We start from the raw sequence: 23,023 nt of genomic DNA, 5'->3' as shown, positions 1-23,023 counted from the left end.
TCATACATTGTGGACATATCACTAGGATATGCCCTCAATGTCTGATAGGTGCAGCTCCCACCTCGGTAACCTGCACCTCTCTCTAAAACGACGTCCACAACGAGAAGGAGAGTGAACAGTGCATGCGCGACAGGCCTCCATTCATTTCTATAGGAGTGCCAAAAATAGCTGAGTGGTGCACTCGACCATTTTTGGTAGTCTCATAGAAATTAATGGGAAGCACACCGCAAGGGCGGCCGCTGCTCGCTTCACTTCTATGGGGCTGAATGAAATAGCATAGCCAGCTCTTGGCTATTTTTGGCACTCCAATAGAAATGAATGGAGGCCTGCTGCGCATGCATGAGTGTCCAAGACACTGAGGCTTTCCGCAGCCTGATGGCGGCGGCCGTCCCTAGTTACTCAGTCCCCAGCTGCCACTATTTTGCCTGATGTGCTGTCCCCGCCTTACACCAGCATGTGTCCCGTAACATCACCCGTGCCATGACCAACGCAGTTATTGGGAAGGTCCACTTAACAACTGACACAAGGACAACTGCTTTTGGCCAGGGACGCTACAATTTCCTTACAGCACACTGGGTGAACGTTGTGGAGGCCGGGAGCGAGTCGTACCCTGGGATGGCACAGGTGCTACAGACGTCAAGGATTGCGGGCACTACTACCATCAGGATTTCCGCTACCACCTACATTAGTGGCTGCAGTCCCCCCCTTCTCCTCCTCCACTTTCACCTCTGAATTGTCATCTTGCAGAGGTGGAAGTGGAGAAGGAGGTGGATGGCTGTCATCAGTCAGCCATCAGTCAGTAGCTGGAAGCAGTGTAGCACTGCAGTGGGGAAGCGGCAACAGGCTGTGCTGAAACTTATTTGCTTAGGTGACAGACAGCACACCACCGCAGAGGTGTTGCAGGGTATAAGGGACCAGACTGAGCTGAGGCTCTCGCCACTCAACGTACAACCAGGCATGGTTATGTCAGATAATAGCCATAACTTGGTGGCATCTTTGGAGCTCGGCAAGCTCACACACATACCATGCCTAGCCCACGTGTTAAACTTAGTGGTTCAGCGGTTTCTCAAAACCTACCCCAATTTACCTGAGCTACTGGTGAAGGTGCGCCGCGTGTGTGCCCATTTCCGAAAGTCATCTACAGCTGCCGCCGGTCTGGCAGCGCTGCAGCAGTACTTGCAATTGCCAGCTCACCGACTGTTGTGCGAAGTGAGCACGAGCTGGAACTCCACATTCCACATGTTGGCCAGGCTTTGTGATCAACAGAGGGCAGTAGTGGAATGCCAGCTGCAACCTGGTCGTCCCCTTTCCAGTCAACTGCCGCACTTCACAAGCGACGAGTGGGCATGGATGTCTGACCTCTGTTTTATGCAACTTTGAGGAATCAACACAGATGGTGAGTGGCGATGCCGCTATTATCAGCGTAACCATCCCGCTTCTGTGTCTACCGAAACGCTCGCTGCTCACAATAAAGGCGGACGCTTTGCATGTGGAAGAGGTGGAAATGGGTGAAGACAGTACACAGGGTGATAACCAGACCACCCTAATTTCGTCTTCTTAGCGCGAATTGGATAAGGAGGAGGAGCAGGAGACGGTTGCCTCTGGTACAGAGGGTAGTACAGGTTTATTCCATCGGTTCAGCGGGGATGGGCAGAAGAGGAGGAAGAGGATGAGGTGATTGAGAGTCATCCTCCTGATGAGGACAGCAAATTCTTGTCTGTTGGGACTCTGACACACATGGCTGACTTTATGTTATGCTGCCTTTCTCGTGACCCTCGCGTTGTACGCATTTTGTCCAACACTGTTTACTGGTTGTTCACCCTTCTTGACCCCTGCTACAAAGAGAACTTCTCATCTCTCATTCCTGTGGTGGAGAGGACTAGCAAAATGGTGCAATACCAGAAGGTCCTTGTGGAAAAATTGCTCCAAAAATTTCCAGGTGACAATGCTGGCGGCAAAGTACATCGTTCCTTGGGCAACCGATGAGGGGAGACGAGGGGAACACACAGCAGTTCTAACAGAGGCAAGACAACACTCTCCAAGGCCTGGGACAGTTTCATGACACCCCGCCAGCACCCTCACCCTGATGTACGGCCTACTGTCACAAGGAGGGAAAATTTTTGGTAGATAGTGAAGGAGTACGTAGCAGACCGTGCCTGCATCCTCAGTGATCCCTCTGTGCCTTACAACTATTGGGTGTCCAAGCTAGACATGTGTCACGAACTGGCGCTCTACGCCTTGTAGGTGCTGGCCTGGCCTGCCCTGCCACCAGCCTTTTGTCAGAGCGGGTATTTAGTGCTGCTGGGGGCATAATAACTGATAAGCACTTCTGCCTATAAACTTAAAATTCTGACCGGTTGACTGAACAAGGCATGGATTACCCCTGACTTCTCTTATCCAGCAGAGGAAAGCGTCTGAACATAAAGGCACTTTAAATGTGGCCTTTATGGTGTATTGAATACACTGTATTCCCATGCACCCCTTCCACCACAAAAAAGGGTATATGGTTCAATCTTCCTGTTCTCGTCCTCCTCCTCCATCATATCAACATGCTTATTAGGCTGCCCTCGCTCCTAATGTTTTAGAGGGTTAGCTCAGCAGGACCTCAACCATAATTTTTTCGATGGTCAGCTCAGCAGCAGACCCTCAACCATAATTATTTTGATGGTCAGCTCAGCTGCAGGCCCTCGCTTATAATTTTTTCCATGGTCAGATCAGCAGCAGGCACTTGCCCCTAATGTTTTAGAGAGTCAGCTCGGCAGCAGACCCTCACCCCTAATGTTTTAGATCAGGCATGCTCAACCTGCTGCCCTCCAGCTGTTGCAAAACTACAACTCCAAGCATGCCCGAAAAGCCTACAGCTATCAGCCTACAGCAGGGCATTGTGGGAGTTGTAGTTTTACAACAGCTGGAGGGCCGCAGATTGAGCATGCCTGTTTTAGATGGTCAGCTCAGCAGCAGGCCCTCACCCCTAATGTTTTAGATGGTTAGCTCGGCAGCAGACCCTCACCCCTAATGTTTTAGATGCTCAGCTCAGCAGCAGACCCTCACCCCTATTTTTTTTAGATGGTCAGCAGAGCAGCAGACCCTCACCCCTAATGTTTTACAGGGTCACTAGCAGGCCCTTGCTCCTAATGTTTTTGAGGGTCACCAGCAGGCCATCAGGCCTTAATTTTTCAAGGGTGTGTATGATGCCCTCCTTTTATGTGTAATAAAGGGTGTATTGGAGTGTCGGTCCCTTGTAATTTTTGGAAGCCCTTTCACTTACTGCATAGGCTTTATGAGTGTAGGAGTCCAACTGCCTGAACAATTGTATCACAATATGAATGAGGCCCTCCTTTATGTGGTATACAGGTTGTATCGGAGTGCCTCTTCCTTGTAATTTTTGGCAGCACTTGCACTTTATATACAAGTAAATATACAGGACAGAATGTTTACTAACAATTTTTCCTCTAAAATCGATTTTTATCTTTGGTTTTGAGCGTATTATTGTCAGTCTATAAAAGTGGCCTACTACTCAGACAACATCGTTCCCAGCAGCGACCTGGAGTCCAAGATGCATCCAGACATCCTCCCTATGCTGTTCCCGAACCATTTCAGTGGTGTTTCCATCAATTTCTGACCTTTTCATGTGAACCAGACACCCTCCCCTCTTCAGAACAGGGGGTGCCTGGTTTAATGCTTGTGTTCTCCCATTGACTTCCATTGTGCTCGGGTGCTCGGTAGATCAACACTATTAGCTACCGGGTCTTGAGATAATTGTGGTGCCCACTTTTCTAGGATACATAAATACATGCATAAATGTGAACTTTGTCTAGTGTCCTGCCTGCAAATAATCCATTTGTGGTCGTTTAGAAACATTATAGAACAATCTTGAGCAAAAGCAGAGCCCTGCTGCTCATTTTCACTGTGTCTGAATAGCACCAGAATACTGATTCATCTGTTCAGTCCACATCTGTCATTGCATGGAGGAGGAGCAGCAACTTTGGGGGGGGGGGATTTTCTAAGTCTGGACAATTCTGCTGATGTGAAATTTGCTAAAATTATTAAGAGGCGCATTAAAATTGGGCAGCAATTATAAAAGACAGGTATGCATTATCCCTATGTACCCCATGGATGCACTCATACACTTGTTATTCGCATACATGCACACATAGCATGTTCATCTCATACATGGATACACTGATGTGCACATTTGTCACATGCATGTAAGGCAAGTATGATAGGAAGAGGAGCACGAGGCCCACTATAGGCTATATACCAAGGGCCAAACTTGTGGAGCACATGTGGAACCAGTGGTAGCCAGCCTGAGGAATCTAGGGATGGAGACTTCACTCGGAGTGGCATGGAAAAACACTTTAGGTGCAGTAAAGCTGGTCATAGCCATCAGCCTTAGTAAGTCAACCTCTGCAATGAATGTCATGACTCACGACTTCAGCTGTCATATCAAGACCCAATCTCATCTTGATGCTGGGAGCATCAGGTCCTTATGTACCCGTTGTCAGCCATTTAATACTATGATCGACCTACCCAGCCACTAGCCAGATACATAAGGACCTGTCACCTGCTAACTAAACGACCATTATTAATGACAGCTTATTGAGCAGGACCCAGGCCAACTATTTGTTTAGGTAGGTTGGACAACCAGGAAAACTTCCAATAGGGTATTTGGCCAGTTCTCCCCTGATTAACAAGTTCCCAACTAGGGATGACAGAGGGATAGGGCTTCCTCTGCCTTTGCTGCCAAAGTCATGGCCTAAAAGGTCCAGTGGTCAACAATCTACAGGTATAAAGCTTCTAATTAGTGTATGTTTCTGTACTTTCTAAAACAACAAATACACTAAAGTGAACATACTATATAAGTTTTTTATAATGAAAATCAATAGTTAATGCTGACATATGCATACCTCAATATTTGCATCTGCTAAAGAACACTTTATTGATTGCCATCTTGAAAACCTCCAAGGCATGCCGACATTATTTAGCATCACGCTTTCCCCAATATTTGCATAAGCCATGCCCTGCAACTTGTTTGGTGGGACAATCCCGCAAATATTGAAAGGTAGGCTTATGGGTATACATTTTCATACATTAACACATAATGGGAGAATGTACTAAGACTGGTGTTTCATATGGCAATCTCATTATTTGAATTTATTAAGAAGAGTCTTCTTCTTAAAAAAATGAATGCATCTTATAGCAGTCCATGCACCTGAAAAGCAAATCTGTGTCAGCTATGAGCTGGGGAAGGCTTTGCTCTATAATTTATACTAGTTCTGGCATAAATTATATTATGTTACATACATGTTTTCTCTCACTAAGCCTTGTCAAGTTTTTAAGAAAGTGGTTTAGGTGGGATGAAAACATAAAGAAGTGCTATTTTTTTGCAAAAATTATGCCTGCACAAACATTTGCAAATTTTTAGGGGTTTCTTTTTACATTTGGTATAAATGCTATGATTCCTCCTATGTGTTTGGAACAGTGATCTTTTTTTTTTTTTTTTTTTAAGAAAGGATTAAAGCACTTGTATATTCCAATAATCCTTAAAAATATATATTTCTTATAAAATGTATATAGTTAGTGTACAGTTATGGTACATATTTTACCCAGGGGCATAACTAAAGGCTCATGGGCCCTGATGCAAGAGTTCAGCTTGGATCCCTCCTTCCACAGTGCCCCCTTTAACCTTTAATAATTATTGGCACACAGTTCCCTAAAAAATAACTGCCCTGAGAAAATACTGTCCCTGACGGTGCCCCCAATCATGTCCCCTAGTAGTAATACTTCTGCTTATAATGCATGCCAGTAGACTTGTTTAATTTAGTTATTATGATGTGCGATATGTATGCGCTAGATTGTCCATGTGATATTCCCTCATCCAATATGGCCGCAAGGACATCAAGAACATAGGGCGCAGACGCACAGATACGCCTGTCATTTGGTTATGATAAAAGCAGCATACGTCATCCTGACATGGGGCACGCCGAAGCAGGCGATGGGTAGCTGGACGCCGCCATACCCCTGTTTTCTCCTCCCTCCCCTCTCCTTTTGATACATCATGCAGTAAGCACTTGTCACTTTAGTTAATTGAGTACACATGTCACACAATTATGTAATTTATAATGATTTATGTATTTGTATTGAGAATCATGGTTGTTTGTAATGCTTTTTGCTAATCGATCAGCTTTTTATCATGTATTGTAATTACTCTTATATTTGATATGTATCATGTTGGTACATTTATTACATGTCACTGTTTATTTTTATGACTGTTTGTTAATTGATGTATTTTGGCACATTAATTGAGTTTGCTATATATACTGAGCACTTTGTCTGAACACATTGCTTGAGGAAGGCTCTAGCATTGAGCTGAAACGTCGCATTGCCTAATGGGTGAATACATTTCTTTTTCATTTTATTTTATGGAGTGCTGCCCGTTTTTCTCATTTTATACATTGGGTTTGCTTATTCCCATCTGGACTAGGTGCACCCGCTTGTTTTTCTATTAGACTGTCCTGCCACTCTTTTTTTTTTCTTTTTTCTATATATACAGTTGCAAGAAAAAGTATGTGAACCCTTTGGAATGATATGGATTTCTGCACAAACTGGTCATGAAAAATATGATCTGATCTTCATCTTAGTCACAACAATAGACAATTACAGTCTGCTTAAACTAATAACAGGCAAATAATTAAATGTTACCATGTTTTTATTGAACACACCATGTAAACATTCACATTGCAGGTGGAAAAAGTATGTGAACCCCTAGACTAATGTCATCTCCAAGAGCTAATTGGAGTGAGGTGTCAGCCAACTGGAGTCCAATCAATGAGATGAGATTGGAGGTGTTGGTTACAGCTGCCCTGCCCTATAAAAAACACACACCAGTTCTGGGTTTGCTTTTCACAAGAAGCATTGCCTGATGTGAATGATGCCTCACACAAAAGAGCTCTCAGAAGACCTACGATTAAGAATTGTTGACTTGCATAAAGCTGGAAAGGGTTATAAAAGTATCTAAAAAAGCCTTGCTGTTCATCAGTCCACGGTAAGACAAATTGTCTATAAACGGAGAAAGTTCAGCACTGCTGCTACTCTCTGTAGGAGTGACCGTCCTGTAAAGATGACTGCAAGAGCACAGCGCAGACTGCTCAATGAGGTGAAGAAGAATCCTAGAGTGTCCGCTAAAGACTTACAAAGGTCTCTGGCATATGCTAACATCCCTGTTAGCGAATCTACGATACGTAAAACACTAAACAAGAATGGATTTCATGAGAGGATACCTCAGAGGAAGCCACTGCTGTCCAAAAAAAATACATTTTCCACCTGCACTGTGAATGTTTACATGGTGTGTTCAATAAAAACATGGTAACATTTAATTCTTTGTGTGTTATTAGTTTGAGCAGACTGTGATTGTCTATTGTTGTGACTTAGATGAAGATCAGAACACATTTTATGACCAATTTGTGCAGAAATCCATATCATTCCAAAGGGTTCACATACTTTTTCTTGCAACTCTATATGTATATATATATATATATATATATATATACAGTCCTGATCAAAAGTTTAAGACCAATTAAAAAATAGCAAAAAATCATATTTAGCATGGCTGGATCTTAACAAGGTTCCAAGTAGAGCTTCAACATGCAACAAGAAGAAATGGGAGTGAGACAAAACATTTTTTGAGCATTCAATTTAAAGGGTTTCTATCACTTCGTATGCCATAATTAGCTCTCAGACACTAGCGATCCGCTAGTGTCTGCTCTGGCCAACCATCCTAATATAAGAGCTTTTTGGGCAGCCGTTTTGCTAAAAAAATAACTTTTATAAATATGCTAATGAGCCTCTAGGTGCTATGTGGGCGTCATTAGCACCTAGAGGCTCCGTCTACCTTCATACACAGCCACCGCCCAGCGCGTCCCTCCAGCCCGCCCATCTCCTGATGAATGCGATCCTCCGTGTGACGCAACGGACGAATTCTCGCGCATGCGCCGTGTGCGGCTGTATTCGGCGCATGCGCAGAGAATGTCTGACCGCTTCCCTGCTCAGACATCTCCACTGCGCCTGTTCCTTGGAGCACTATGACGTCATCGGCGCAGGCGCAGTGGAGATGTCTGAGCAGGGAAGCGGTCAGACATTCTCTGCGCATGCGCCGAATACAGCCGCGCACGGCGCATGCGCGAGAATTCGTCCGTTGCGTCACACGGAGGATCGCATTCATCAGGAGATGGGCGGGCTGGAGGGACGCGCTGGGCGGTGGCTGTGTATGAAGGTAGACGGAGCCTCTAGGTGCTAATGACGCCCACATAGCACCTAGAGGCTCATTAGCATATTTATAAAAGTTATTTTTTAGCAAAACGGCTGCCCAAAAAGCTCTTATATTAGGATGGTTGGCCAGAGCAGACACTAGCGGATCGCTAGTGTCTGAGAGCTAATTATGGCATACGAAGTGATAGAAACCCTTTAATGAAAACAACGAATAAACTGAAACAGGCTGTTTTTCAGCTGATCAAAAGTTTAGGACCACACATCCAAAAAAAACGAACCCCCCCCCAAAACAGAAATCCAACTTCCAAACATAAACTCAGTAATGAGTAGCTCCACCGTTCTTGTTTATCACTTCCAAAATTCGTTTCGGCATGCTTGATGCAAGCGTTTCCATGAGGTGAGTGGGAAAATTTCTCCAAGTGGTGAAGACGGCCGCACGAAGGCCATCTACTGTCTGGAACTGTTGTCCATTTTTGTAAACTTCCCTTGCCCTCCATCTCCAAAGGTTCTCAATTCGATTTAGATCAGGGGAACACGCAGGATGGGCCAAAAGAGTGATGTTATTCTCCTGGAAGAAGTCCCTTGTCCTGCGGGCATTGTGTACTGTAGCGTTGTCCTGTTGAAAAACCCAGTAGTTACCACACAGACGAGGGCCCTCAGTCATGAGGAATGCTCTCTGCAACATCTGGACATAGCCAGCGGCCGTTTGAAACCCCTGCACTTCCTGAAGCTCCCTTGTTCCACTGAAGGAAAAAACACCCCAGACCATTATGGCACCCCCTCGACTGTGGCGCGTAGAAAACATCTCAGGTGGGATCTGCTTGTCATGCCAGTAACGTTGGAAACCATCAGGACTATCAAGGTTAAATTTTTTCTCATCAGAGAATAAAACTTTCTTCCACCTTTGAATGTCCCATGTTTGGTGCTCTCTTGCAAAGTCCAAACGAGCAGTTCTGTGGCGTTCAAGGAGACGAGGTCTTTGAAGACATATATTTTTTTTTTTTTAAGCCCTTCAGTCTCAGGTGCCATCTGATGGTTATGGGGCTGCAGTCAGCACCAGTAAGGGCCTTAATTTGGCTCGAGGATCGTCCAGTGTCTTGACGGACAGCCAATTGGATCCTCCGGCTCAGTGCTGATGAAATTTTTTTGCGTCTTCCACTTTACTTTTTTGTTACATAACCCTCAGGATCATTTAAGTAATTCCAAATGACTGTCTTACTGCGTCCCACCTCAGCAGCGATGGCGCGCTGTGAGAGACCCTGCTTATGCAGTTCAACAACCCGACCACGTTCAAAAAGGGAGAGTTTGTTTACCTTTGCCATCACAACGTGTGACTACCTGACAGAAAATGACAATGAAGCCACATCTTTGCACAGATTTGGCCTTTTAAAGACATGTGGTCCTAAAATTTGGATCAGCTGAAAAACAGCCTGTTTCAGTTTAATCGTTATTTTCAATTAATTTAATGCTCATAAAATGTTTTGTCTCACTCTCATTTCTTCTTGTTGCATGTTGAAGCTCTACTTGGAACCTTGTTAAGATCCAACATGCCATTTTTTAAGTGGTCTTAAACTTTTGATCAGGACTGTATTATGCTGCATGTAGAATTGCAGTGATAAAGTATTCATACCCCTTGAACTTTTCCAAATTTTTTCACGTTATACCCAGAAACTTAAAGGGGTTATCCCATGACTAATGTAAAATAATAGAAGAGATCTCCCCATTCATTGCTTTGCTAGATTTATATCAAGCTAACGGCTCAAGGGGCGTGTCTTTTCTCCTCCAGCTCTAGGGGCGTGTCCATGCTCTCCCTATCTCCCGATCACAGCTTAGGAGGCAGTTGAAGGATGAAAGTGAGCATGTGCGGCCATCTCAGTGAGCTGGACAAAGAAAAAAGAGAAAAACAGCAAGTGGTGCTGTACAGACACATTTTATTGAATAACTCAGTGGCTATCCTACATTTTTAATTACCTGCAGTTATAAAAGCTTTAAGATCCAGGTGTTGGTTTGAAAACTGTAGAATAGTTTTTGTGGGACAACCCTTTTAAATATATATTTTTTGGATGTTATGTGATAGACCAACACAAAGTAGCACGCATATGTGAAGTGAAAAGAAAATGATACATGGTTTTAAAACATTTTAATACCTAAAAATCTGAAAAGTGTGGCGTGCATTTGTCAATACTTTGTAGGACCACCTTTCACTGCAATTACAGCTGCAAGACTTTTGGGATATGTCTCTATCTGAGCTTTGCACATCTAGAGGCTGACATTTTTGCCCATTCTTATTCGCAAAATAGCTCAAGCTCAGTCAGATTGGATGGGGAGCGTCTATGAACAGCAGTTTTCAAGTCTTGCCACAGATTCTCAATGGGACTTAGGTCTGGACTTTCACTGGGCCATTCTAACACATGAATATGCTTTGATCTAAACCATTTCATTGTAGCTCTAGCTGTATGTTTAGGGTTGTTGCCCTGCTGGAAGGTGAACCTCCGCCCCAGTCTCAAGTCTTTTGCAGTCTCTACAAGGTTTTCCTCCAGGATTGCCATGTATTTAGCTCCATCCATCTACCCATCAATTCTGACCAACTTACCAGTGCCTGCTGAAGAAAAGCATCTCCACAGCATGATGCTGCCACCACCATGTTTCACGGTGGGGATGGCGTGTCCAATGTGATGTGCAGTGTTCGTTTCCGCCACACATAGCATTTAGTCCAAAAAGTTAAACTTTGGTCTCATCTGACAAGAGCATCTTCTTCCACATGTTTGCGGTGTTCCCTACATGGCTTGTGGCACAGTGCAAACTGGACTACTTATGGCTTGCTTTCAAAAATGGCTTTCTTCTTGCCACTTATCCATAAAAGACAGATTTGCGGAGTACATGACTAATAATTGTCCTGTGGACAGATTCTCCCACCTGAGCTGTGGATCTCTGAGTGACCATGTGTCTCTTGGCTGCTTCTCTAATTAGTGCTCTCCTTGCCTGGGCTGTCAGTTTAATTGAAAGGCCATGTCTTGGTAGGTTTGCAGTTGTGCCATACTCCTTCCATTTTCGGTGCTCTATGACATATTTATAGCTTGGGATATTTTTTTATAACCTAACTTTGCTTTATACTTGTCCACAACTTTATCCCTGACCTGTCTGGTATGTGCCTTGGTTTTCATGATGCTGTTTAATCACTAATATTCACTAACAAACCTCTGAGGTCTTCACAGAACAGATGTAGTTATACTGAGAATAAATAACACACAGATGGACTCTATTTACTGATTAGGTGACTTCTGAAGGCAATTGGCCAGATTGGATTTTATTTTGGGGTATCAGAGTACAGGGGGCTGATTACAAATGCACGCCACACTTTTCAGATTTTTTATTAAACATTTTGAAAACCATGTATCATTTTCTTTTCACTTCACACATACTTGCTACTTTGTGGTGTTGGTCTATCACAGGGATTCTCAACCTTTTGCCCTCCAACTACAACTCCCACCATGCCCTGCTGTAGGCTGATGGCTGTAAGCTTTTCAGGCATGCTGGGAGTTGTAGATTTGCAACAGCTGGAGGCCCACAGGTTGAGCATGCCTGGTCTATCACATAAATAAAATATCCCAATAAAATACATTTAAGTTTGTTGGTGTAACGTGAAAAAATGTGGTAGGCAACCAACACTGGTAGTCTGTTCCAGCAGAAATGAGTGACTTTTGGTCACTTTCTGCCACTCAAACGTGCATGGCTTAGCGAGAGGGGTGTGGTTTCCCTCTACCCTCACAGATTTAGGCCTCATGCACACGGTCGTTGCCCGGGCCTGGCCGTATTGCGGCCCGCAAACAGCAGGCCCGCAAAATGCGGGCACTGGCCGTGTGTTCACCGCATCACGGATGCAGGCCGTAGCTGCGGTGCGGAACGGAGGCACGGAACCCCACGGAAGCACTATGGAGTACACCAGTTCCTAGTTGATTTTCTGGTACATGGACAGCCAAAAATGCAACAAACTTATTAAAAGGCATGCCCCTCCTATTAGATGTTACTCCATCTTACTTTAGCGTGATTTGGACTGAATCGCTAAATTGAGTAGATATCTCACTTACTGCAGCACAGTAGTCCTTCTCTAAAATGTAATACAGACTACAAGATATCTGCACTCCCCAGACTGTATCACTGAAGCCCCTTCCTCACACTGTCTCTTACCGCTGATGCTGTCACTCCATAACTGATTGTTATAGCCCCCACCACACCACCACCCAGAAGCAGGAGCCTAATGCTGGAGCTCACATAGCTCCAATCATAATCCGCCTGTGTTAATATAGTGGGACCGCGCTGCTCCTCATTCACACAGAGCGTTTTTTCACAAATGCAGGTATTCACTTTATCTGGCCCACTTTATTTGACTTTATATAAACTAGGCACCCTTCAACCCAAAGGGATGAACATTGAATTCGACCTCAAGCCCTGCTTAGTTTGAATTCACCTTAAACATTGGCATTGTATTGCGCCGGATCAGTGAAAGTGAAACAATTTTACAATTGTGAAGAACCCACTTCATTTTGGGAGACCTGCAGCGCAAGTACCATTGAAACCTAGTGACTCATTTTATCTTATTTTATTGCATAATCCGCCTGTGTCTATGACTATGACTTATTTTTTTTATACATTCCACATTTGGGATGTATAGTGATATTTCACATCTATTATTATTTTCTGTTGATCTTAAATTATTTTTCTCTGCTTTTTAAGGTCGATATCATTGTGGCATTGGGTGGACTAGGGGGACGTTTTGACCAGATTATGGCTTCAGTAGAGACACTCTATCATGCTGTCAAAATCTCCTGCATCCCAGTAATAGTGATTCAGGAATCATCCCTTATCTATCTTCTGCAGCCTGTAAGTACCACACTGTCGCTTGCCTGACAATCATTGTGATAGGCGTTTTTGTCACATTGTGGGGTTTTATTGATTTTTATATGACATTTGTGTTTTCCCCGATCATAGAAAACTTCACCTGGTCTATAAATTTTGTTCCTAACTCACTTTCAGTACATTAATATCCACAAATAAGCTGGGAGCTGGAAATACTACAAAAGAAATATTCTGAGTTCAGTACATGATTAACAGTTTAACGTCTCATTCACATTTCCATGTCCATTTGATGTCTGCAAAAAAAAATCAGTACATGTTTTATCTGTGAAGATGTCCATATTTGGTCTTTTGCCCTCTGTGTGTCATCTGTATTCCATGGAGAGTGCTCAGCTGAAAGTTACCGTAATTTCCAGAGCAAAGCATCTCATATTAGTGGTAAGTGAAAAAGGGACCAAACACAAGTGCCGTCCATGTTATGTCCATGTTTTTTCCCAGACTCCTACACTATAATGGGCGTGCATGTCTATGTGATGTTTTTCACTGACCCACGATCAGTAAAAAAAATACTGATATGTGCACAGACATTAAAATCAATGGGTAGCTGTGCTGTCAGGGGAAAATGCAAAAATGCAGACAGCACACGTCAGTGAAAAATGGAAATGAGAACGAGGCCTTAGGCCTCATGCACATGTCCATATTTTTGGTCTGCATCCGATCTGCATTTTTACTGCCTCTCATACAAACCCATTAATTTTTATGGGGCTGCAAAAAATGTGAACAGCACACGCATACTGTCCACATCCATACAGCCGTTCTGCAAATTATAGAACATGTTCTATTCTTGTCTGTTTTGCCGACAAGAATAACCATTTTTTTAATAGGGACCGAGGAAAGTTAAGGATGCACATGACCAGTATCTGTATTTTGCAGATCCACGGTTTGCAGACCACAAAATATATACGATTGTGTGCATGTAGCCTTATAATGTCTTTTGTGCTCATGTTGTTACCTGGTTTTATCTTTCATATACAAGGTGCTGTGTTGTGATGCCAAAGACAATAGTAATGCCTCTTAAAAAATCTTTTATAATATCAGATAATTACTTAAAGGGGTTCTGCAGTGGCTTAGTATTGCTGATTATTATCCTTGGGATAGGTCATAAATATCATATGGGCGAGGGTGCATCTCCCGGCACCCCTGCTAATCAGCTTTTTGAGGGGCAAGTGGCGCTCGTGCAAGCACTGCTTCCATTTCAAAATTACCCGCGCGTCGTCACCTTTGTAGAGGCGGTGTGGTGTAATTAAATCTGCTCAGCTCCTCCTGCTCTATAACATGCTGCCTGCAGATTATTATTATTTATTATTATTATTATTATTATAAAGTGCCATTCATTCCATGGTGTTGTATTTATGAAAAGGGGGTATATAAACAGCGGGTGAAATAAGTATTGAACATGTCACCAATTTTCTAAGTAAATATATTTCTAAAGGTGCTATTGACATGAAATACTAACCAGATGTCGGTAGCAACCCATCCAATCCACACAGGCAAAGAAATCAAACCATTGGTGTCCATAAACTAAGTTATATATAATAATGAGAAATGACACAGGGAAAAAGTATTGAACACTCTTACTGAAATGTATTTAAAACTTCGTACAAAAGCCTACGTTGGTGATAACAGCTTCAAGACGCCTCCTGTATGGAAAAACTAGTCGCATGCATTGCTCAGGTGTGATTTTGGCCCATTCTTCCACACAAACACTCTTCAAATCCTGAAGGTTCCGTGGGCTCCTTCTATGAAGTCTGAGTTTTAGTTCTTTCCATAAATTTTCTATTGGATTCAGATCAGGTGATTGGCTGGGCCATTCTAGCAGAAGAGTTTCCATGGCTGTGTGTTTGGGATCATCTTCATCACCCTGGTAGATGGCAGCAGATTTTTATCAAGAATGTCTCGGTACATTTGTCCATATGCTGAAAGACAGCCCCGCACCATGATGTACCCACCTCCAAACTTCACTGTTGGTATGGTGCTCTTGGGGTGATATGCCTTGCCTTTTGGCCTCCAAACATGTTGTGTATTATGGCATCCAAAGAGTTCCATTTTGATCTCATCTGACCAGACTATATTCTCCCAGTATTTCCCAGACTTGTCTAAATGTTGTTGAGCAAACTTTAATCGTGCTTGAACATGCTTTTTGTTCCGCAATGGAGTCTTGCGTGGTGAGCGTGCTTACAGGCTATGGAGGTTGAGTGCATTACTTACTTTCCACTGGTGGTCCTTGGCTCTTGGACAACTCTTCTGATAATTATTTTCACTCCTCTGTCTTAAAACTTGCGGGGAGCAGCTGGTCGTGGCCGGTTTATGGTGGAATTATGTTCTTCCCGCTTTCAGATTATGGCCCCAACAGTGCTCACTGGAACCTTCAGTAGTTTAGAAATTCTTCTGTAACCAGTACCATCAGTTTGTTTAGCAACAATAAGGTTGCAAAGGTCTTGAGAGAGCTTACTGGTTTTACCCATCATGACATATTTCTTCTGTGGCACCTTGGTAATAAGACACCTTTCTATAGGCCATCAGATTAACCAGCTGATTGCTTTCTAATTACTGATAAATTTGAGCTGGTGTCATGACTTTCCATGGCTTTTTGCACTTCTCTTTCTTCACATGTGCAATACTTTTTCCCTGTGTCATTTCTCATTATTACATATAGCTTCATTTATGGACAGCTATGGTTTTATTTCTTTGCCTGTGTGGATTGGATGGGTTGTTGCCAAAATCTTGTGAGAATTTCATGTCAATAGCACCTTTACTAATATATTTACTATTATTTAATTTGTGACCTGTTCAATTTTTATTTCACCCGCTGTACATAACACAAAATATTTGCAATAAGGATGAACAAGACAAATTACAAACTAGTACAGAACGGGAGAGGGTCCTGCTTGTGATGTTCTCTTACATATAGAATTTTGTCCTTCTTGAGCAGTCAGAACAAATGATAAGACCTCCCATATAGAGGTAATCCATTGTCAGTTTACTGCTGCCTGGAGGGATAAACGTTATCTGCAAAGCAGGGATAACATTATGATAGCTCTATTGCTCTCTTGATAGGCCTATATAAAATATTCCCACTGAAGGATTACTGTAATGTGTGATCCTCTAATTGAGTGACTAGAAGGAGGCTCTCTCAGGTCTGACTGATGGTCTGACTGATGGTCTGACTGAGAGAGTTAAGCTAGACTGTCTGCTGTACTACAAGCCCATACAAAAAGAAAGTTAAAGAGTCAGGACATGAAGTAGTAAAAAAAATACATTGAATATTCACATATTGGCCGTTAATATGTTAAGAAATTGATGGACGTACCCCTTTAAAAATTGTATATTCATTTAGCATTTTGAGTTTAGATTTGTCTCTTTATTGCTATACAAGATCTTTTATTTGTATTTGTCAATTGCAATAATGCCATGACATGCAAAGCTTGCATCAAATAGTGCCTGTCTGCTATTACTTAGCTCTCATCCGTGAAATACATCTTGAAATGGAAAGTGCAGTACCTAGCTTCACAGTTTCAGATAAATAATGCAGAACAGATCCTATTGAGGTGCTTAATTTATTTCAAGGAAGCTTAGTTTTGTAACTAAACTTTGTGGACATAGTATACATAATGCAAATATGGTTTAGGTAGGTGCTCAAATAGAAGCGTTACAAGAAGGATTAAACTGCTGGAGGCACATTGATGAATGGAGCGTCTTATAAGTCTCTTCTAAAAGCATCAAAAATCTATGTACATCTTAGATATAATTCATACTTTCCCTTTCTATAAAGCGCTTCTGCTTTTTGTCTTTTGGCTCAATTGATCAGAATTAGGTCATCTATGTGAACATTATGTATTCAGGGATTCATGCATTATTTTCATTATTTTCTAGTACCGTGGTGTGTAGAATTTCAGTATTGGCAGTCATATTGGGATTAGGTTGTATTCTACTTTGCTATCATGGAAGCGCACCCTTTTTATGTCTTGATGCGGCTTCACACTGCTCAGCAGTTCCGGACCATTGTCTTTACAACTAATGACTAGAAATGACACTAGGAGCCTAATGGTGGGGTCAATGTAAGATTGTGTGACAGAACAGAAAGGATTAAATGCAGGAATTTTTGGATAGAAAGGAATAAGAAACTAAGATAATACACACATCACTAAATATTTTGGCAGAATACTTATATCATAGAACATTTAAATTTATAACTGGAAAGCTACTTTCATTTAAAAAGTAAAAATATTCAGATTAATGTAAATGACAAGTTAGAGCCCAGAGACATGGGCATTTTCTGTCCACTTGTGGTGGCCATTTTGAACTAGCCTTTTAAATGAAGGATAAATTGTCACATGGTGACAGAAAAAGAACTGGTAATTTCAGTTCCCTATCACATAATGAATGCCAGATCCAGGTCATATTAACGCAAAATGCAAAAAAGGTTGCCAAATACCTTAATGGAGTATTTTCATCATAGACATTTGTGGCATATCCACAGAATATTCCAATGTGGATGCCTAGTTCATGGCTCTCCCCATTCACTTCTAGAACAGTTGCGAAAACAGCTGGGCAGCCACCTCTTCATTCACTCTCTGCCTGGATGCAGCTGCTTGATCACTGTATCCCATTAGATATATTTTATTCTTTGAAGTGATGGGATATGGTAGATCACTTTGACCATCCCCACCCACAACCAAGAAATGTAAACTACTAGTGCTAACCTTCAAGAAAATATTCATCTTCATCATGCCTGAACTGATAGAATACTCTTAAGATTGGACAAAACCCAAATCTGCTAAAATTGCACTGATTTTGCTACTTCAATGAGCCTAATAAAAATTATGCTTTTAGAATGGTCTCTTTTTTAAATCTATTAGAAATCTGAGAAAATATGTTATTAATGTCACCTTGAATTTTGCTTCCTGGACTGTCATTTCCCAGTCAGATGACAAAGTAACTAGTACAATCAAAACGATCTACCACCTTAATAAATCTCTTATGCTGAAACCTATTTCTTTGAAAGTTAACCTTGTATTTTCAGCTGAGAGACTAATGAGCCAGAGATACCTAAGGCTGGTACGCTGGCGCCAACAGGCAGTAGTTCACATGTACACGCCATGATCGATGATAGCAGACTTGGCTAAGAAATTTAACGCCATTTCTTATTTGAAAGGCAACACAATATTTTCAGAAGTACATTCATTTAAAAAATGATTGCTCTAAACAATAGATCACATTGACTAATGGGAAAACTGATCTGCCTATAAATGTAGCTCTTAAACTGAACTCCATGTGTTACATCCATTAGTCATAACATAAGGATTGAAATGGTACTCACATTGTGGCAATAATGTATCACTGCATGACAAGGTAGATAAGCTATTTATTGGAAAAACAATACATACAAAAACAAGGACTGGTAAAAAACTAAAATAATCAAGAACCACATAAAAAGATCCCCTCACCCCCTATTGGAGGAGAAAAAAAAAAACGGAAAACACTTTTATGATTATGGCTAGAGATGAGCGAATCGAAGTTGACAAAGTGGAATTCGATCCGAATTTCAGGAAAAAATCGATTTGCACCGAATCCAAATTTCCTCACGCTTCGTGGTAATGAATCACATTTTTTCCTAAAATGGCTTCTGCACGTGTGAGGACATGAAGCAAGGAACTCTGGGAAGGTGGGATCACCCATAATGCCATGCATGCAGCCAATCAGCAGCCAGCCAGTCCTGTGATGTCACAGCCCTATAAAAATCCTCAGCCATCTTGAATTCTGCCATTTTCCAGTGTAGTGCAGGGAGAGATGTCAGCAGGCGCTTGGGACAGTGCTAGAAAAAACTTAATTGTGCTAAAAAAGCCATTTACAAGTTCAGGGAAAGATTATTCAAGGTGTAGCGAAAGGATAGAGAGGAATTATTCCACAGCATTTATGTAGAACAGGGTTCAGTAGGTGAGGTTACAGCTGGGTAATAGGAACAATCCTATTACACCTTGCTGCACGGACTGGGGACCCAAATTACCATTATACAGCTCTTTAATTCCAGCAAATCGTTCCTGTTATTGGGGTACAAGTGCTGTTTGATACAGCCATTAACAGGGTTTATTACAAGGAAATATTTCTACATCTTATTTGCCCTTATGCTGTGCAGTTATATGTTCTAAAGCATTTTTTGGCTTGTATTAGTGGGAAAAAAGGGCTTATTAGCCGTTGCGTGGCGAAGTGCGAAAATTACAGCCCTTTTTGTCGTGTATTAGTGGCAAAAGAAAAATATATTTGCCGTTCAGCGGTGCAGTTATATGTTCTAAATCCTTCTGTGGTGTGTATAAGTGGAAAAAGAAAAATATATTTGCCGTTCAGCGGTGCAGTTATATGTTCTAAAGCCTTCTGTGGCGTGTATAAGTGGAAAAAAATAAGGGCCTATTTGCCGTTCAGCGGTGCAGTTATATGTTCTAAAGCCTTTTGTGGCATGCATAAGTGGAAAAAAAAGAAGGGCCTATTCGCCGTTCAGCGGTGCAGTTATATGTTCTAAAGCCTTTTTTGCCGTGTATTAATGGCAAAAAAAATATATATTTGCCATTGAGCTGTGAAGTTCCATTGTACTACAGCCATTTACAGGGTGCATTAATAGGAAAGATACGTACGTCCTATTAGCCGTTCTGTGGTGATTTGTGATTGTTATATTTATTTTTTGGGGGTGTATTAATAGGAAAAAGAATATGGTAAAATTGATGGGTGATTGTTGACTTTCTTCTGTATGAACCGAATTACGTCAATTAGCCATTCATTGGTGATTTTTTTTTTGTGCAACAGCCTTTATGGGGAAAATAGATGGGTAATTGTTGACTTTCTTCTGTATGAACAAAATTACGACAATTAGCCATTCAGTGATTAAATTTGTTTGTAATACAGCCTTTTTTGGAAAAATTGGTCGGTAACTGTAACTATGGTCAAGGACAATATATGTCCTTTACGGCCTACTGGGTAAATGTGGTTCCTGCCCAGCCACACCAGCAACTTGGCCATGTGACGCCGCTTCCGCCTTCACATTTTCACGCTGTTGGTCCTGTGACAATGTTGGCCTCTACCTCTTCATTCTCCACCGTGTCCTCAGCCTCCACTGCAGGGACAATTTATGTCGTGCCCTGCACAGCATACCACATGTGCAGGGCACGGCGGTGCCACGCTGTTCTACACCTCGTTTGCCTGGGTAAACTGAGTCACACAGGGGAGAAACAGCTCTGTGTCCGTTATCAAGATATCGAATCCTGGGGGGGCTGAACTGGAGGAGGAGGAGGACATTGGAGCACAAGCAATGTGTAGTGTAATGGGTGGTTTTTACACACAAGTGACAGGAGAGGAGGAGCAGGAGCAGCCAGCGGAGCTACAGGGTGATGAGGAAGACGAGGCAGAGGACCCAGACACACCATGGCAGTTTGCAGTGGAGATGGAGGCAGGGAGTCCCTCCGATTCACTTGCAAAAATGGCCCGGTGCATGCTCGATTGCGTAGTGACAGCCGGATTGTCACCATTCGGCAGAGGGATGACTTCTGGCTCTCCACCTTGTTGGACCCTCGCTACCGGTCCAAAATGGGGGCCTTTTTTACACCCGCTGAGAGGGAGGATAAACAAAACTACTATAGAGACATCCTATGTAGTCAGTTGGCTGCTGCCTATCTGCGCCATCATCTATCCTCTCGCAGGTCTGACCGGGGGGGCTCTCTGCGCTCACGTTCCACTGCCGTGGCTGCTGGGGAGGGGTGGGGTGGCAGGGGCAGTACCAGCTCCAGCAGCAGCAGCCTGAGTCTAGAGTCGCTGATGAGCAGCTTTCTTCACCCGCATAGTGAAGAAACTACTCCCCAGCAGCTAGACATAGACCAGAACCTGAACCAGAAGGTGGTGGCATACTTGGAGTGCACCTTTCCAGCCATCATTGTAGATCCGCTGGACTACTGGGCAGCTAAACTGGATTTTTGGCCACAACTAGCCGAGTTTGCCCTGGAAAAGCTGTCCTGCCCAGCCAGTAATGTGGCATCAGAGCGGGGGCCATAGTTACCCCAAGAAGAACTCACCTGTCCACCCAAAATGTGGAGAGACTGACCTTTGTCAAGATGAATCAGTTGTGGATCAGCCAGGATTTCCACCCACCAATGCCTGATGCATCAGACTAGATCATCCATGGTGCCACACGACCACTTTGACAAAAGAGACCAGTTTCTTCTAGCTACCTGCCTCAGCTACTATTCTGATGCTGCCACCCGCCTGATGCCACACATCTGATGCCAAGTGCTCCTTCTTTCACCTACCATCTTCAGCTGGTACTGGTATTTCCACCCACCTCCACACTCTGTCACCGGGTCACTCTGTGGTCTCCTGATGCTGCTGCCACTTCCATACTATGTCACCTTGCCACTCTGTGGTCTCCTGATGCTGCTGCCACCTCCACACTATGTCACCTTGCCACTCTGTGGCCTCCTGATGCTGTCGCCACCTCCACACTGTCATTTTGCCACTCTGTGGCCTCCTCCTGAATTGATGCTGCTGCTGCCACCACCTCCACACTCTGTCATTGTGCCACTCCGTGGCCTCCTCATGCTGCAACAACCTCACCACTATGTCTTAGGGCCACTCTGTGGACTTCTCATGCTGTTCCCACCCTCCCCACTTCATAACTGGGCCACTATTTTGCCTTTCAGCCTTGCTGACATCATCATTTAACCCTTCTTCTGATTTGTCAGAAGGAAGGAAAAATGATACGCACAACGGATCCTGTCTGTGTAACAGCTGTAAGGTCTGCATGACATGGTCCCTATTTTGAATCAGAATTGGCTTGTGAATTGGTAGCCAAAAGCAGGAGGGGGTACAAAACACAGAAGACATGCAAATATTCCATTCACGTGTCATTTTTGTTTTGGATCCACTCCTGTTTTTTTTGGGGCTTTAGCAATACTGATAGATTACTGAACAAATGGTGACCGAGTGAAGGCGGATGCTCAACAGACAGGATCCATTTTTTAGGGGTTATTGTTCTGACAGATCAGAGGAATAATCAGTGACGTCAACACAAACTTACTGCTGACACCCTCTCCACTCTGTCAGGGGGGCCCTACTTGTATAAGCATTTAATAGAACAGGTTCTGTAGACGTCAATGTGGAATCAGCTGATGACAGTGTAAAAGGAGTGCGCTTCTGCTTGGCGCTAACATCGACCTGTAAGGCTGAGTTCATACTTGAGTTATTTGGTCAGTTTTGGCCCCGTGACTGCCCAAATAAGTGAAGTGTGCAGTGATTCTAAGGGCTATGTATTTACAATTGGTCACTAGGGCCAGTGATTGTCTCTGGGTTGACACGTGTTATTAGGTTGTCTAAAATTTAACATTTATTGTTTCTCCTTAAAATGTACTATTTAGGCTACTTTCACACTAGCGTTCGGGGCTTCGCTTGTGAGTTCCGTTTGAAGGCTCTCACAAGCGGCCCCGAACGGATCCGTCCAGCCCTAATGCATTCTGAGTGGATGCGGATCCGCTCAGAATGCATCAGTCTGGCAGCGTTCAGCCTCCGCTCCGCTCAGCAGGCGGACCCCTGAACGCTGCTTGCAGCGTTCGGGTGTCCGCCTGGCCGTGCGGAGGCAAACGGATCCGTCCAGACTTACAGTGTAAGTCAATGGGGACGGATCCGTTTGAAGATGACACAGTATGGCTCAATTTTCAAACGGATCCGTCCCCCATTGACTTTTAATGTAAAGTCAAAACGGATCCGTTTGCATTATCATGAACAAGAACAAAAAAACAATTTTTTTTTTTGTTCATGGTAATGCTAACGGATCCGTTCTGAACGGATCTAAGCGTTTGCATTA

General features: G+C 43.1%; 1 protein-coding gene across 5 annotated transcripts in view; it reads left to right on the top strand.

Annotated features, from left to right (window-relative positions):
• Positions 1 to 23,023, top strand: part of TPK1 (thiamin pyrophosphokinase 1) — a 781,125-nt gene that overhangs the window by 399,349 nt on the left and 358,753 nt on the right. For 4 of the 5 annotated variants that reach the window (XM_040432719.1, XM_040432720.1, XM_040432717.1 and 1 more), the window contains exon 7: positions 13,003 to 13,149. The exons of the other annotated variant lie outside the window; for it this stretch is intronic. In XM_040432719.1, coding sequence (XP_040288653.1) covers positions 13,003 to 13,149 — 147 coding nt within the window. The remainder of the gene's footprint in view (positions 1 to 13,002; positions 13,150 to 23,023) is intronic. 5 annotated transcript variants of the gene reach the window in all.

Source organism: Bufo bufo, chromosome 5, assembly GCF_905171765.1.
Source record: "Bufo bufo chromosome 5, aBufBuf1.1, whole genome shotgun sequence".
Classification (NCBI taxonomy): domain Eukaryota; kingdom Metazoa; phylum Chordata; class Amphibia; order Anura; family Bufonidae; genus Bufo; species Bufo bufo.
Note: the sequence above shows the minus strand (reverse complement) of the source record. Positions and strands in the feature narration are given on the sequence as shown.